This window comes from Leucopleurus acutus, assembly GCF_964270905.1.
Source record: "Leucopleurus acutus genome assembly, chromosome: 8".
Lineage (NCBI taxonomy): Eukaryota > Metazoa > Chordata > Mammalia > Artiodactyla > Delphinidae > Leucopleurus > Leucopleurus acutus.
The window spans coordinates 54055617-54073479 of NC_139151.1; the positions used below are offsets into that span (position 1 = coordinate 54055617).

At 38.0% G+C, this 17863-nt stretch overlaps 1 protein-coding gene across 5 annotated transcripts in view; it reads left to right on the top strand.

The window, feature by feature from the left end:
• NARS2 (asparaginyl-tRNA synthetase 2, mitochondrial) overlaps positions 1 to 10149 on the top strand; it is a 137165-nt gene extending 127016 nt beyond the window's left edge. For 4 of the 5 annotated variants that reach the window (XM_082844526.1, XM_082844529.1, XM_082844528.1 and 1 more), the window contains 3 exons: positions 2029 to 2126; positions 4650 to 4676; positions 7952 to 10149. In XM_082844526.1, the coding sequence (XP_082700652.1) occupies positions 2029 to 2126; positions 4650 to 4676; positions 7952 to 8096 (270 nt within the window). In that variant the 3' untranslated portion in view covers positions 8097 to 10149. The remainder of the gene's footprint in view (positions 1 to 2028; positions 2127 to 4649; positions 4677 to 7951) is intronic. The other variant, XR_014326374.1, reaches the window with a different exon arrangement.
• Positions 10150 to 17863: the final 7714 nt, after the last annotated feature.

The following is a 17863-nucleotide window of genomic DNA, read 5'->3' on the forward strand; positions in this document are numbered from 1 at the left end:
CCAAATTTAAAACTCTGGATTGACGTTAAGAAATTTTTCATCACGTGTCTCTTAGCTCGTAGCATATTTTAGCCATGCCTAAAAGCAGTATACTAGTAAATAATGATACCTGTCCTTCTGTGGCCATAAAAACTCCCTTGATCTTCTCCTTTCTCTGAGAAAAGAAGGGGTAACTGCAGGGTCCTGATTGGAGTCCAGCTCTATTAATTGTATAGCCTATGAGAATTTGCTCTTCACATTAGTAAAGCTCTCTTGTTTACCTAGCCAAAGCTGTGTGTTTCATTACCAACTATCCTGTCTGAGTCACCAAATCCACATTCTAAAATACTTGCCTGTTCATTTTAGGTCTTCCAGGTTCATAGAAGAATTACTAAAATGTAGTCAACCAGCAGTGGTAGTGTGAAAAAGGCATGTTTGTACACTTACTCCTCACAAGCTTATTGAGTGGTAGGAGATTCTGTAAAAGTAGAAACCATTAGTAAATTTCCATTTGCTCTCACTTTGATTCAGCTGATGGATGAAAATCATGTCTCGTGTTTTCTCTTTAATGATAGTAGTGAGGATTATGTAGCATTTGGCACACATTCTTAAATTATTACATTCTTTATTTTAATTATTTATAAACTAGATATCAGTCAAAAATTCTGAAATCAGGAAACAGGAGAATGGCTTAATAGTAAAGTAAGGCAGAGTTTAAGAAAAGAGTTCATAATATAACGTGACATTTAAAGCTTAAGTGTTTTGTGTGTTATTAAATGTGTTTTATGGGTTCCTAATTTTTCATTTGTAAAATAAATCTTTCTGAGTTTTGTGCCTTCAGATTCTTGGCCCTAAAAATGTCTGCCTGGTCCCCCTTTGTTCCCCCCACCCCAAAAAAAGAATTGCTAAGTCACAAAATAATATAGACAGCAAATAAACATTCTCAAAAAGTAAATATTACTAGTAAGTGAAGAGATACAAATTAAAACATCAAGCTACCATTTTCCCCTATTAAAAAATTTTTGTTGTTTTATTATGAAAGTGTAACACACCTCTATTGCAGAAAATAAGAAAATACAAATAACATCCTGTGCGTTGATCTTTTTATTTGCATCTCTGATGATTTTGTTAGAACTAGTTCCTAGAACTCCTGTTGCTGAGTCGAAGCATATTGCATTTTTAAGACTTTGGTTATCTTTTGCCAAGTTACTCACCAGAAAGGTTGTATCAGATGTACGAGAGTATTGGTCTATGCATTCTCTAATCCATATTGTTTATGTTGTTTATCTTCACCATTTTGATAACTCCAAGTGGTATCTCTTTGTTTTAATTTGATTAATGATCAGAACATATTTTACATGTCCTAACGTACTTCAAATTAAAGAAAAACTTCAATGCCACATTATTTATAAGAGAAAAGACAGACGTGCTGTCACACACACACACACACCCCTAAATGTTCAACAAAAGGAAAGAAGTTAAATAAACTATTAAATAAACTATGATACTTCTAAACAATAAACTGTGAAGCTGTTAAAACATTAAGTATGCAAAGTATTTTTACTGACATAGGAAAAATATTTATTGAATAATATTAGCTAAGACAATTAGAATGGTAAATTTTATATGTAATTTGATCTCTGCTATACTCTTTAAGTATATAAGAAGAAAATCCTGAAAGAAAATATGCCAACATGTAATTGCTTCTGCATGCTAATAGGTGTTTTTTAATATTTCATAATTTTTAATACTTCTCACATTTTTATAATTAACATTTGTCTCACATTTGTGCAGAAAACACATTTTTGTTAAGTATACTGCGTAAATGGTGCCAGAGGGGAAACTGTCCACCTGCATTTTGTATTCTAAAGATAATATTAAACATTTGGTATTAAAACAGGGAACATGAACAGGTAACATAAATAAGATTCTGGTAAGCAGTTAAATAGCCAGTTGTCAAAATGTTAAACGTTCCACTTGCTTCAGAAGCTGACAGTTGTTGGAATGCTCTGAAAACGGAATGTTGTTTATGAGTTTTTTCCTTTGTAGGTTGCTGCTGTTGATCTTCTGGTTCCTGGAGTTGGAGAACTCTTTGGGGGAAGCCTCAGAGAAGAACGGTACCATTTCTTAGAGCAGCGATTGGCCAGGTATTGGTGAGACGTAGAAGAAACAGAATTCAGAAATTGGGGATGGGGCACTCAAAGGCAGTCATGGCAAACTAACAGAGAATAGCACATGGGCCGTAGCTTCTGACAGACTTGGATCTCAGATTCTGTGTGACCTTGAGCAAGTTGTTACTTAACCTCTCTGAGCTTCTCTTTCTGAAAGACTAGAACTATTATATGAAGCACAATGATTTTTTGCCACTATTTGTATCTATCTCTCCCTATGCAAATAGCTTTTTTTAAAGTTAATGATAGGGCTTCCTTGGTGGCACAGTGGTTGAGAGTCCACCTGCTGATGCAGGGGACACGGTGTTCGTGCCCTGGTCCGGGAAGATCCCACATGCCGCGGAGCAGCTGGGCACGTGAGCCGTGGCCGGTGAGCCTGCATGGCCGGAGCCTGTGCTCTGCAACGGGAGAGGCCACAACAGTGAGAGGCCCGCGTACCGCAAAAAAAAAAAAAAAAAAAAAAAAAAGTTAATGATAGAGGGGTTTCCCTGGTGGTGCAGTGGTTAAGAATCTGCCTGCCAATGCAGGGGACACAGGTTTGAGCCCTGGTCCGGGAAGATCCCACATGCCACAGAGCAGCTAAGCCCATGTGACACAACTACTGAGCCTGTGCTCTAGAGCCCGTGTGCCACAACTACTGAAGCCCACGCACCTAGAGCCCATGCTCCTCAACAAGAGAAGCCACCACAAAGAGAAGCCCGCACACCAGAACAAAGAGTAGCCCTTGCTTGCCGCAACTAGAGAAAGCCCATGTGCAGCAACGAAGACCCAACGCAGCCAAAAATAAGTTAATTAATTAAATAATTTTTTTAAAAAAGTTAATGATAGAAAAGGAAAATTTTCCCCCTTAAAGTTTGTTCTTCACTTTGTGTGTGTGTGTGTTTAACTCTAAATTATGATTGGCAGACTCCTACAGGGCATAAGGACAGGCTCTGAACCAGGGAAAGGATAAAGATGGAGGGAGAAAGAAACTAAAAATATCCACTAAGCTAGCATTTAGAATAAGCAGTTTTCCCTTCCTCAGGTTTTCTACTATGTAAGCATCTTGATTTAGGTATTTGAATAACTTTATTTTAACTCACTGTTTGAGACCTGGGAAATGTATCCATAAACACCAGAAAATGTTTTGGATATGAGGAGGAGGGAATCATGTTTCTAATCGAACCACCACTCCTGTATATGCATGGTCAGCCAACAACCCACAATGACTTCCTAAACTAACCAAGGTTATAAAGCTCTGTTTTCCATGGTTTCCACTTTTACTGTGCCAGACTATTTAAAAAATGACTTTCCCATGTTGAAGGCTTAATCTTTCTCTCCAGATAATACTAAGTTTCACAGTAACCTGGAAAAGTCATGATTGTTTGACATGTTTATTAAATTAGCCATTTGTTAAGGCCTTCTTTTCCTAATGGAGAAATGCTTAAAAAGTTGTTGATTTTCCAAGATCCGAACCTATGAATCTGTTGAGTAACTTGGTTTTGTAATCCCAATCATTTGAACGGCTCTGTTTGGTTAGCGTCCAGAAGAAAGGGGATAAATATGTTCTGGGAGGACTCTTTTATCACATAGACTACTAACTCCTTAGTATTACTATAGTATTAAAAAGTCCTGGAAAAATCGTGGAGTTGAAGTGATAGTAAAACTCCTTAGATGGAAAGAATTTGAAGATTTTCTGTTTTTTTTAAAGCACAATAAAAATCACACATGGCAAGGAACTTCATCTGTTGAAAGATTAATTGGTCTGTTTTCTTTGCTTGCTTCCTTCCTTCAGGAAACCTTTCCTCATAACATTAAATGTTTACCTAATATCTGATAATATCCAAATTTGTCTTTCCTAATGAAGTGGATATATGTGTTTACCTGTCTCAGAGATCTGTCTGTGACTTCTGTTCATGTTTTTCATATTTTTGTATATTTGAATTTTTCATAATCTTGATCACTTTGAGGTACACAGTGGTCCCAAACACTTGTAAGGGCTGAAACTAAATTTCATGAGTACTAAGAGCTTTAAGTTTTATTAACATTTCTCAAATTGGCAAAAACCAATTTGCAGCCATATTATGAAGGCAGCCTCAGAATCTGTATTATTGTTTTAATATTGTGGAAAGAAAATTGTGTCTCTACATCACTTGTCTGTGTGTGCCTTTCAACAACCCTATATAGTAGTAATAGTACTTTTCTTATGTCACAGGATGATAAATTTATCTCAAATGAAGCCCTTCTTTTGGGCTCTGGACCATACTTTCCTTCTATAGCATTTATTATTTGATAATACCTTGGACTATTGGTTTTCTTACTATTGGTTATCCTACCTTTCTTACCACCTAATAAAGGCTCGGCTTCTTAACTGCATTGCATGTTATTTAAGAGCACAGGTTTTGGTGTGTACTTCTTTATAAAGAGCACTGTGCACACAACCCAGAATAAATGTTTGGTGATTAGTATATTTATCTTATTGCCATTCTCCGAAATAATTTTGTTGTTTTCCTTTTACAGGTCAGGACTGACAGAAGCCTACCAATGGTGAGAATGTGACCCCTGATGACTCTTATTCTAGTTGTGGGTCTGAGTGTTAAACAGTTTTCACTTGTATTTCCAGGGTGCTATAGAAGAGTGTTAAAACAATGAACAGGTTCTCAGATTATTTACTCCCTTTGAGTCTTTGAAAAGTAGTAATAATAATGTCTGTCATTTATTTATTACCTATTGTGTGCCAGATAACTGTGTTAAAATTTTGATGTATATTGTCTCGTGTAATCATCACAACACCCTGTTAGTAAGGTACTATTCTTATTCTCTTTTTATTATCCCTCCAGGCCTGAGGCCTAGAGATGTTAACTAACTTAAGCAGGAGCACACAGTTAGAAGCATAGAGCTAGGACTTTGTTCCTAACCATTATGCTTCATTTTCTCTATGTGTGAAATTAGGAGCTTGAGCTAAGTGGTCCCTGAGGTCTCCACCAACTGTAGAAATCTAAGCTGCTTAGGGAAGATCATCTGTCTGCATTCCTAAGTTGTTCTGGTGTTCTTTATGCAGACCCTTTCTTCAAGTACTTTACAGTATGTACAAATTATTTATTTATATTTGTGTAATAAGACTCTTTCAGGATCTTAGTATAATAATATCAACAAAATTATTAATTCTTTTGCTGTCCTCAAGAGAAGGAAAGGTTAAATTACACACTTGCCTTTTCGTAATGAAGGAGCTGATTGCAGAGATGCAAAAAAGCCTAAAATTGGGTTCAAGTAATGGCCCTAGATTGCTTCATTATTTATCAGTAATGAACTTTGGCATATTTAATCTCTCTTGAGTCTTGGTTTTCTTGGCCATAAAATGGAATGATAATATCTACTTCACAGGGTTATTGTTAGGATGAAAGGAAACAATACAGGTTAAGTATCTACACAGAGTAGAAGCTTAGTTAAGTTTCCGTCCCCCTTTCCTTCTTTTGTTCTGAGTCTTGCTATTAGGTAGATGAGCCTGATTGTCAAGCTTATGCATTTTACCTCAGTTTCTTTCTGTCTACAAGGTAATATTCATAGTGTATAAAAACTAGTTATATATAAATCTTAATTATTGGTTTAGACCTTTTCTGGTCTTTATTAATCATTTCAATACTACTCTTTCCCAACTAAAGTTTTCAAACTCCTAACATCTCCAAATATAAATATTTATTATTTTGTTAATAAAAGAGACAGCAGGCTCAAAATGGAGTCACTTGTACTAAGCTCACATCACCAAACTGAGACTTAATACCTAACTTAATTATAGTTTTGACATCTCCCAGGAGTGGAATCTTGAACCAGGGAATCTAAAATTACCTGGTCAACACTGGTGAGGTAATCTGCCTGATAGACCCCTGCCGTCTCCTAAAGGAAGGCGACCTTGCCTGAAACCACCCACTCTTTGCTAGTAATTTCCTTGTCCTACCCCCTTTTGCCTATAATCATTCTGTAGAGCTCTTCGGAGCTCTTTTCTATTGCTAGATGGGATACTGCCTGATTCATGAATCACTGAATAAAGCCAATTAAGATCTTAAAAATTTACTCACTTGAATTTTATTTTTTTAACAGTTGGGATCTGCTTCCTTTTATATGATAATCATAGCATTTTAAGGCAGAAAGGACCTTAAAAATCTCCAAGTCTGTGATCTCTCCTAGTGTTCTACCAAACTGTGAATAGCCACCCCAGGTGTCTAAGAATTTTCTCACTTCCTGTTTCTACACGCCACATGCAAATAATCTGTAACTAGTTCCATAATTTTTGTACCATCTCTTCTATAATCTGGCTACCCTAGAATCAATATAACAACAATCAAATAAAGATTCTTTTGAAAACTTGTTTTTAGAAGTAGATTTTTCCATCTGTCAAAGCAAAGGCAAGAAAAATGCTAAAGACAGAATCCCTCTTCTGAATTCAGTTTCCAGGCATTTATGCCAGTGTTTTGACATCGATGTATGAGAAATTTAAAGCCAGCTAAAGCTAGATACTGGACTTCTAGCAGCCGACTCAGATCCTGCAGGTGTTTGTGGCAGGTGGCTTGACATGCCCTTCATCTCATTTTCTCACTAAATCAAAGTGTATTCTGCCCCCATGCCTTATGAACTTAAAGCTAATTCAGCTACCAAACATTTCAATTACTCAGGACTGTGTTCCTTCCATTATTCCTGATAGTTCTTAAATACTAACTCCTGTCTTATTGATCGCTCACTTGGTTGTAACTCACCTAGTTGCAATTTGTGTTTTATTTTAGAAAGAGAAGTACTTAATTTAATTGCCTAAAATACCAATACATGTAGTCATTGTTATTAATAGTGGGGAAAAAGGTTATAGTCTTTATCCTTGAGGAGCCGTATGACTACCAGCTGTGGTGCTTAAGTTTTATGCTGTATTTTTGTATATTTTACAAATCATTCAAGAAACTATAAACTTATTTTAATCAATATTGTATAATTCAAGAATTCCCACCATTAAATGACAATAAAAATAGTTATAGAGTCTTCCTCCTTCTCTTCCTTTCCTAAAACAACTTTATCCCAGGCTGGTGTATTGGAATCTGGGTTTGAATCATGAACATACCATTTTCTAGCATGTAGTCTTATGTGGGAATAGAATGTGCAAGGATGGGCTTCAGAGGCTGTGTAGCCTTTCAGAAAAATGACTCTGGACATCTTCTACTAGGCTTAAAGCAGAGAAGTCAAAGTTTTTCTTCACTCCAGTGCTCAAGAGTATATTTTTATGCCTTCTAACAATAAATCATCATATAGTGAGCATCTATTCCCAGACAGTCACTGGAGATAAAGGTTGGCTAAGATGCAGTTCCTGACCTTGATGTAGCTTACAGTCTAGTCTAGTAGGGGGTCTCTTTTTGTAATACATCAGGCAAAACTCTTCACCCTTCTCTGTGTATTGAACAATACAATTTTGGTAAGGAAAAACAAGAACATTATCATAGATATACCAAGACATAGAAGAGGAATATATTTAAAGAAAAATAAGTTATGAGAAATTTTCCTGTAGCCTCATGAGACAAGTTTTCTGTATATAAGCATCTAACAAACTTTAAAGAATAAGGATCAAGTGACCAAAGCCCATGAATGCATGACAGGATATGCTGCTGTTTGCCTGGGTAGTCTTGGACAGATCACTTTAACTTCTCTGTAAAAAGACTGGTCTACCGCAGTGATGTGACGATAACAAATGATTGCAAAAAACTTTTGAAACATAAAATTCTGTCATAACATCTGATCTTAAATGAAGCATTTATAGGTAATGATTCTCTGTTTTTCAAAATTAGGTATCTGGACCTCCGTCAATTTGGATCTGTGCCACATGGAGGTTTTGGGATGGGATTTGAACGCTATCTGCAGTGCATCTTGGGAATTGACAATATCAAAGATGTTATCCCTTTTCCAAGATTTACTCATTCGTGTCTTTTGTAGCTGAAGACTGCTTAAGGAAAACCACCCTGTGCCAGAGGTACTGCACATGAATATACATACAGGAGAATGCATGTTTGAACTGTAGAAATGCAGAAGTTTTCAATATGTAATTGTCATGCCAGAAGATACATGAAAGAAACATGTGATCATGATTTTCATTGAAAGTTGAAGGCATTTCATGGAAAGATGAACTCCATCAAGAAGAGGTACTTATAGCAGATAGAATCTCAAAGCTATTGTGTCAATTAAGAAAAAAATGAAGAAATTGAACTAGATGATCTCAAAGGTCCTTTCAAACTCTAGGACAGGATGAAATTGTGTATTTTACTTTTTCAAGATTTTTTTTTTGATGTGGACCATTTTTTTAAAGTCTTTATTGAATTTGTTACAATATTGCTTCAGTTCTATGCTTTGACCGCAAGCCATGTGGGATCCCAGCTCCCCAACCAGGGATCGAACCCACACCCCGTGCACTGGAAGGCAAAGTCTCAACCACTGGACCGCCAGGAAGTCCCAAAATTGTGTATTTTACTTTGTCTTTAATCAGTAGACCACTGCCCTCTGTGACCTTTGAGAAGCAACTACTAGCTAAAAATAAAATGTTGTTGGATCCTTTCTCCCTTCCCATTTAACCTATGATAAATTCCCATCTTATTCTCATTGCTTTACTAAACATTACAGAAGAAAATATTCCTTTTTCGGGTCTTGAATTAAGAAAATTGCTATTGTGAATTGAAATCTTTTTTCATCAGTCTACATGAAAAATCACATTTAATAACTGTTGATCCTAAATTATAAAAGCTAACAAGATGTATTATTTAAACTAATCACTGTTGTGTTGCAGTTAGTTCATGTTAGATATTTATAACGTCTCTGATAATAAAATAGATTTTCGATACCTATGAAAGAAAAAAACAGGTTTTTAAATTCCATTTGGCCTTTTCCCAGTGAAATTTGGAAGAAAGGTATTTTCCATCCAAGATGAGGATGTATAGCTAAACCTAAAGGGAGGATAATTCTGGAGTCAAAAAGTAACGGGGCATATTAGAGTGAGAAGATCACTGATTTGGGACTTCGCGACCTGACGGTTCTAGCAGTCACAAGTGTGAGTTTGGATAAGCTACTTACTCTGTATGAGCTCATGCATCATTTTCCTCACAGACTTGATATAGTAATTACATGGAAGTGTGTGTGTGTGTGTGTGTGTGTGTATGTGTTTAAAACTGTGAAATGCTACACAAATTTTTTTTAACTCTACTTTTAGTCTTTGTTGAGATGCAGATATATGGACTTATGGCAAATGGTGAACTCAGTAGGATTCATATGTATCAAATAATTATAAAAAGGCATGCATGCCTGAATAATCAATTTTCTAAGTCTCATTAGATGACTTATCTTAGGTCACTTCCTAATGAGTTTCTATATGCACTTTATTTTAACCTAACTCAAAATCAAACAACTGGAAAGAACTGCAGAACCTAGAGTTGGAAGTCATAGGAGACGCTGAGAGGTTGTCAAGGTCGAACTTCTATCTAAAGCAGAGGGATCCTATGTACCTTGGCAGCCTCTTGGCAGAGAGCCCAGTACCCCACAGAATAGCTCATTCCATTTCTGAAGCTCTCTAATTGGTAGCTTCTGCTGAGCTAAAATCTGCTTCCCTGGAACTTTAATCCTTGGGCTTAGATACCAAGTTTAGGCCAGGATAAAAGGAAAAATTAAAGCTTCCATAAGGCTTGCCTCAACCATGGGTTAGAGAGATAAATTAATTTGTTTACTCAACAGATATTACCTGAGCTTATTCTACATGCCACAGACTGTGCTAGGTGCTACATAAACAGTAGTGAACTGACCCTTGCCTTCATGGATTTACAGTCTATTAGGGAAGATATACCAATGATAAGTAAACAAATGTATTATTTCAAAATATGGCATGTGCTATAAAATTTTATGAAGAACAAGGCAATCATAGATTAGCTTGCATCCATGATGAGGAGGCATCCCTGAAAAGGCAATATTTAACCTTAGACCCGGAAGATGAAATAGAGAAACCATTTTTTTTTCTTCTTCTCCTGTGTAAAACATGTTACTTATGTTTACTAGGTTCTGCTTAAGAATATAAACAATGAAATATATATATGTAACTTATATTTTAAATTCCGTTAAAGTATAGTTTAAAAAATCACACACAGAGATAAATCTTATTTATTTGAAAACATTTTCTTATATGAATTATTTACCCATTTGTGCTGTGTACCTAAGTTTCCCACCCCAAAAATTAGAATTAGTGAAGAAGTAATTCTTTAAGAAGTGTGGCACTGTCAGCTCTCCCTTCCCCTGAAGTCGCTAAATAATAAAATATACCGTATTTTATAAGATTTCAGGTTCATTGTAATCAAGACCCCTGTGGTACAGGGAGATCAGCTTGGTGCTTTGTGACCACCTAGAGGGATAAGGAGGGTGGGAGGGAGGGAGACGCAAGAGGGAGGCGATATGGGGATATATGTATATGTATAGCTGATTCACTTTGTTGTAAAGCAGAAACTAACACACAATTGTAAGGCAGTTATACTCCAATAAAGATGTTAAACAAAACAAAACAAAACACAACCCTGTGGTAGTGTTTGGGAAACAATTGTTTGGATAAAATAGGTCAAGCACTCAGATTCTGTTCCTCTTCTTACGTTTGCCTTGTAGTCCCTCTTACCTGTCCATGGCACTGCGCTTGCCATGCACATCTATTAGAAATCAGTGAAGGCTGTCTGTCGTAGCAGGTTGAGTATGTGGCTGTGGCTACACACATGGGCCTGAGAACAATGGCAGACACTGTCAGCAGCAACTTGGGGGGAACGATCACCTCCAGCCACAAAACACACAACCGAGCCTATGCTCCCCTAGGGTTAGAGAAACCATTTGTGACATCAGTTAATTTGATTTGGCTTTTAAGTCTTGATACTGTATTTTGTGGAGTAAGAATCACAAACATTGACAGGCCCAAAACCTGGAAGCACTAATAGTTTCCAAGGCTAGTAGGGATCATGCCTGCAGTGATTTTTGAGGAGCCAGTCAGAATTGTGATGTTAACATGATGGCTGGGCATCAAAAATAACAGTGATAGAAAGAATACTGAATGAGAGAAGCCCCAGGTTCTGGTCCCAGTGCCACCATTGGCTTAACTGTGGAGCATTAGGCAAGTAAGATCATCCTTGTGGCCTCCAGTTACTTCATCTGCAGAGCTGTCGCTTTGAAGTAGATGAACTCTAAGGATCCTTCTATCTCTTAATCTGCTAGGAATTTGTGATGGACATCGTCACTAATAATAATTGATTTAAAGTGTGACCTTTAGATTTTATTTTAGTACATACTAGGTCTCCGAAAACTTATAATGAGGTCAATCGCTGAAAGTTTAACAATAGACTTAAGTGTGTTCAATGTGTGTGTATGTGAGGTGGAAAAGGCTCCTTCTCAAGGAGTCAAACATACATTCTTCCTTATCTGAGTCTCCAGCAGTGTATTTCCGAACCTTCATACTTATTTGTTCATTCTTTTCTTTCACAGTTGATCACATAATGAGTATCTGGTTGAAGCCAGACACTTGCCACTTCAAACGGCCTAGTCATTTACATCTTTGGCTCAATACTTATATTTTACCAATAAGTAAACAAAAAACAAGCACTAATGTCAGACAAGGATGATGAAAATGCCAAAACTAAACCATTGCTTGCAGGCAGCATCAACAGAAAAAAACCTTTTAAATGTTGGCTTGTCAGCTGATATATGAATATCCAGATTCTACATAGAAACAGCGTTGTATAATTCTATGTATAATGAACAAAAATGTGGATTTAGTAGTTAAGGATGGTCTGTTCTATAATACCATAGGGCTTAATTTGTGAGTTAAAAGGGGATTTGAGGGTATAAATTTTCACTTGAGTAACCAGTTTCCAATGAGGGAAAAATCAGATTCTGCTTTCCCAAGGTTTCCAAACATTACCTCAAAATAGTAACCCAAGTAAGAGTGTATTCTAAAACTTAGAAATATTTTTTTCCACCATTAGTTCCCATTCTCATTTCAAATTTTGAAGAAGGTGGAGAAAAATAGTTACTTTCCATCTGGCTGTCCGCTTGCCTGCGTAAGTTGTGCTGTCGTGGGTTTGTGGGGTTTTTTTGACGGGGGTGGGGGGGGATTAGGAGGGTCTCACAAGAACTTAATTGTGTGAGTGATCCATTCCAGATCTAGACATAGCTCTCCTACCCTCTGACCCAGCCCAGAGACTCTTAACTCTCACAGAACGGCAAAGGAATGGTTTGACCTTTTGTCCCTCCCAAACAGAATCTGCTAGAAGCACCCCTCTACAGTGTTATACATTCATATTCTCTATAAATTGAATCTAGACATTTCACGCAGGACTGAACAGGCATTGAAGATGCAACTGGTGAGATGGATTAACTCTACCCTTCTTTAAATCTCTTCAGGTAATTATAGATGAGAGATGCTTATTTGGATTGTTATTTTATTCATATATTTATTTGAGTAAGTGGTGAGGCAAGAACATAAAAATGCAGAGTTGAAAGACAGATTGGCCTGGATTGAATTGATAAGAAATGTCTGGGGCGTTTTGGCTTCTGATCAATATTTGTATTCAGTCTGCAATCTAAAGTATGTATAATAAAAAGAAAACAGGTGGGAGTAATATCTGACAGTAGTTCTTCCCAGCTTCAATTCCAATGAAAAGATGGCAAAAGCATTAAGGAAAGAGTGGAAAGCCACCTTAATCACCCTACACCAAAATACTTCAGTAGGATTTCTATAAGACAGGTCTTATTAGATCATGGTTAGCACCCCTCCAGAAACTTAGACATTCCACCATTGTCAGGAGCCCTGGATTGCCCCTTGGATCACCTAACACTCCAGCTGGCTCTTGTGCAGTTTGCTTTGGAATCCAGTGGATTTACAGCCATTATTAGTACACTGTGTGGTAGTTTCTGGGGGACCTTTGTAAAGAAATCAGGAGTTTAGATGGTTCGTAAGCTGCCATTCAGGCAGCTAATCACTGAATTAACATAGTTTATGACTTTTCAGTAACCTTCTGCTACATCTTTACTGTTCATAATTGTTATTAATAATATGACTATCATTTGGACATTGCTTTACAGTTTACAGTATTTTTTAACATATCCACAATATATTGTGGACCTTGTTCCTTTGTAGCTTACTGTGCCTGAAATTTGTTTGGTTCAATTAGTTTATTTGTTATGGAGATTGGTTATTAGGAATTCCTAATAATGAGGGGGAGGAAGACTACAAAGTTCACCACTTTCAGCCTCCAGAGAAACTGAAAGCACTGAACTTCTCATAGTAATCAAAGAATCTTGCCTTTTAAGCCCCAGTGCAAAGCACACTTTGGCCTCTGATTTCCTTGTTCTGTACAGGGAGAAGAAATTTAAGAATGTGATGGAAAATGATGGTTGAGCCCAAATACATTCTAGTAAAGAGAAACATTGAAAATGGAATGCAGAGTCCCAGACCCAGCAGTGTACTTAAGCTCACTATGCAGTTTTTTAAATGAGTCTGTGTTCACATTTGTCCTACTTTCCTCTTAGGATCATCCTAGAATATACATAGAAAGGTAGATGAAGGAACTTTGATAGGAATTATTAATAGCCTTCCCAAAGTGATCAGCCTTTGATATTTCAAGATGATACTCTGAAAATAGAAACTTGGTGGGCCCCTGCAGCAAAGGTTTTTTTCGTGCTACAAATACACATGTACACAGAACTGTATTTTGCAGAACCTGGCTTCTGCCACATGCAGAACCTTCTCTGCACACTGGCTCAACAAGAACTGCTGGTTTGCTGTTTTCCAATGATCCTAGATTTGAAAAATCTCTTAGAGATCATATCCCTTCCCCTGTACATGATGTATAAATTACCCTCCTCTGTATTTTTCCCAGTTCCTACTAATTTACCCACTGAACCTTCAGTGAATTAAGAACTGTCTGTCTTAAGAGGTAACTTTTTTTTAATACTTGGAGAACTCTGATTGTGACCTGATAGTAACAGAACCTGCCTCTCCATGGCATGCAAATATAATAAATTAGAAACAGCCACACACTTTCTTCTCCAGAATAGAATTTCTGTAGCTGCTCACTTGGGACAGTCTGTCCTTCCCTGAAGAGCTGCACCCCACTAGGGTGTTCACCAGGCAGAGTATCCTTAAGGTGGGCCTTTCTCTTAGTAGAGTAATGCTTCTTTTCACTGTCCACTCAGCTGCTACCCAAGTACCCTGTGATACCAGTCTTGACGTTAGAAGAGCTTAAAGTCTCCAGTGCCTCCTCCCTGTCTTACAGCCTATAGTAATTGTTCCTCCTCCTGTATCTGTAATACTGCTGAAAGATCTCAGAGTTTCAGAATGTTCAGGGCAGTACCAACCCCCTTTATTTGGGAATTGCAGAAATGGACTTGGGTCATATATAGATTTGTTGTTGAAGAACAGTAAGTTCCTTTACTGAAGATTTCTACTGATACTACATTTTCTTTGCATTGCCCCAAAAGGCAGAAACGGATTCCTTATACAGTTAGGATACGGCTGGCCAACGATCTCTTTAAATGTAATTTCCATCTTCTACCTTCTGTGTTACAGGTTTTTGCATCAGGAAACTGTCGGGTCAGATTCCTGCCAGAAAATGTGCTGGATGTTTCGTGTCTTGGAAGGGGTATTAGACGTAGAGGGAGAAGACTCTGGTTTATGTCTGACGCTCTACTTACCAGCTGTGGAAGCTTGAGCAAGTTATTTTATCTCTGAGTTTGTATACTTATCTGCAAAGTGAGGATAATATTTAACTTACAGAGTGTTGTGAGAAACGGCGAAGACTATGTGAAAGGGTTTCCTAAGTTGACAACACCACACAAATGTAAGGTCTCCTAAGGGAATCCTTTTCAAAACTCAAAAAAAAAAATCTGTATGAAGTAAGATATTTATTACATGTGGAATGAAATACTTTATAGCCATAAAAATTATAAGAGAAAATGTGTTGAAAAATTTTTAAGTTGTACTTTGCAGTTACAACAGTGTAAAAGCTGTGCACATGGACCAGAAGCATATGGGAAAGAATGGAACCAGCTGTTTGAGGACAGTGGCATTGAGCAGCTTTTCTTTAAAAATCTCTCTGGCCCATTCAATTCAATTCAGTAGGTGCACTGTGCCAGGTTAAGTGCTCGATTCTGTGAACACAGAGAAAAATAGGATGTGCTCCCACGCCTCAGGGGCTCCCATTTTGTATAATCTTTGTTAAAGTTTGCTATGCATAAGAATCACCTGGGGAGCTTATTAAAAGTTCAGATTATCCTGATACCACCCTAGAAAGTCTGTTCCACCCTAAAGGGTCTAGGATGGAACAGCACACAGTTAGCATTCTTCAAACAGTCACCCTGAGTGATTCTAATATAGGTGGTTTAACTTCACACTGTGAGAAACCTTCAGTGAGGTTTTAATGTTTTTACTGTAAAAAGTAATAATTACACAGATCTGCTCATTGAAGAATTTGATTGTTCTGTCTGGACCTTTTTTTTAATATATATATTTTTTAATTTTATTTTTTTGGCTGCATTGGGTCTTCTTTGCAGCGCAGTGGCTTTCTCTAATTGCAGTGAGGAGGGGCTACTCTTCGTTGCGGTGTGCGGGCTTCTCATTGCGGTGGCTTCTCTTGTTGTGGAGCCCGGGCTCTAGGCGCGCGGGCTTCAGTAGTTGTGGCACGTGGGCCCTAGAGCGCGCGGGCTTCAGTAGTTGCGGCACATGGGCTCTCAGGTGCATGGGCTTCAGTAGTTGTGGCACACAGGCTTAGTAGCTGTGGCGCATGGGCTTAGTTGCTCTGCGGCATGTGGGCTCTTCCCGGACCAGGAACCCATGTCCCCTGCATTGTCAGGCGGATTCTTAACCACTGTGCCACCAGGGAAGTCCCCTGTGTGGACCTTTGAGCTGGCTTCTGTGCCTCTATATCAAGGATGGGAAAGCCAGCCTGCAGAGTGGTGTTGCTCTGGAACTCATGTGGCATAGATCCTGCCACATCTCTCGACCTTTATCTCTGCCTCACTTCCTTTCTCTTCCACTACCTCTCCCATGTTTTTTCTCTGTGCATGTTTTTCTCTCCCACTCTGATTCCTCCTATGCCTGCAATACAGCAACATCCAGGTGCTTCCCCTTCCTTTCTCCACCCCTTCCCCCAACCAGATATGTCAACTTTATTGAAAAGAAACCCAGCCTACTTCTAGTTTACTAACTTGTGCAGGAAGGCTCTTGTATCTAGTTAATGTTTCTCAGAAAACTTAGGAGTGGGCTATTCATGGATCAACAACCACAAAGATACCATATGTGGACCTTTTGTGTCTTATTTTGACTGTCATTTCACTCTTGATTAACTTTTTTCTAGTGGGTTAGCAGCCTTCAACAGAGTCCTGTCCTGCTCATCAGGCTGGAGTGTGCCCTGCATCCTGACAGAGCACTGCTTGTCTCCACATGCCTATGAACGGACTTGGGTGGCTTTCTCAGGCTACACACCTGTCACCTCTTAGTCACCTAGAATCAAAATATTAACAGCTCTAATCACACTGTCTGAGGCCATGAGGCTTTATTTCAAGAACGGTGACACTCCAAAATGCAGCTAGGATTTCTACATTTTCATGTGTTTATATTACTAGTGTTAGTGTTTATATGACTTGCACCTCTAAATACCAAGGGTTGGTCAATGGCTTCCAGACTCCCTCCCTCCATTATGCTCCCTCAGAACCATAAGAAAATACTGGTCCTCTTATATTGTCACTTGTCTTCTCTGCCAGAACGTGAGCTCCATGAGAACAGGAGAGTGTATTTATCTTTGTATGTCCAGTGCCTTGGAGAGTATCTGGAACATAGAGGGTACTCATTAAATAACTCTTGAATGAATTAGGTATCAAAAATTAGGTGTCAAAAAAAAGTAAATGTACCCATCAGACAAAAGGGAGATATTCCTTAAAAAATAATTCCCAAACTGACCTTCCCCCCTCTATGTCTCTAAAATATTTCATAAATTGAATTTTTAAATTAGCCCTTTCAGCCTAAACCCAAGACTGAAGCCACTGCCTGAACACAGAACAGAAAGTCAGGGATCAGAAGAAACTATGAGTTCAACTAGTAATTTGTCATTGTAATCTGTTACTGAAGGTGAGTTTCTAGGGCAACTCTCCAGCACTGCTTCTGGAGTACAGTGACTTAGTAGGCTTGTCAAGAACCTCTCCATGCTGTTCATCATTACATAACCAGCACCTAGCCAAGTGCCTTGCACATAGTAGGTACTGAGTAAATACTTGTTGAATGAATTATTTGATTGGTGGAGGAAATTCAGAAGCAAGTCCTAAGACGAATTTAGTTGGAGTCGCTCATATTTTTAGTTAGTGTTTTTTTCCACCTTGCTCTCTAAATCTAGATAAGTTTCTTGCCTCAAAATTGAAGGAGCTACTGCTTACATCATCTAATTCAGCAAACGTTAATTGATGCCTACTCTGTGCCTCTCTGTGGGAGGCACCCAAAGACAAGGAAAACCCTTACTGTTTGTCCCCATATAGGGGGGACAAACTGATAATTTTGTTGGACTGATGATTTCTCTGTGCTCCCACAATCCTTTGAACATACCTCTATTATAACATTGCCCACATACTACTGTAGACATCTGCTTATCTATTTCTCTCCCCATAAAGACCCTGAACTTCTTAAAACCCTGGTCTTACTCACCTCA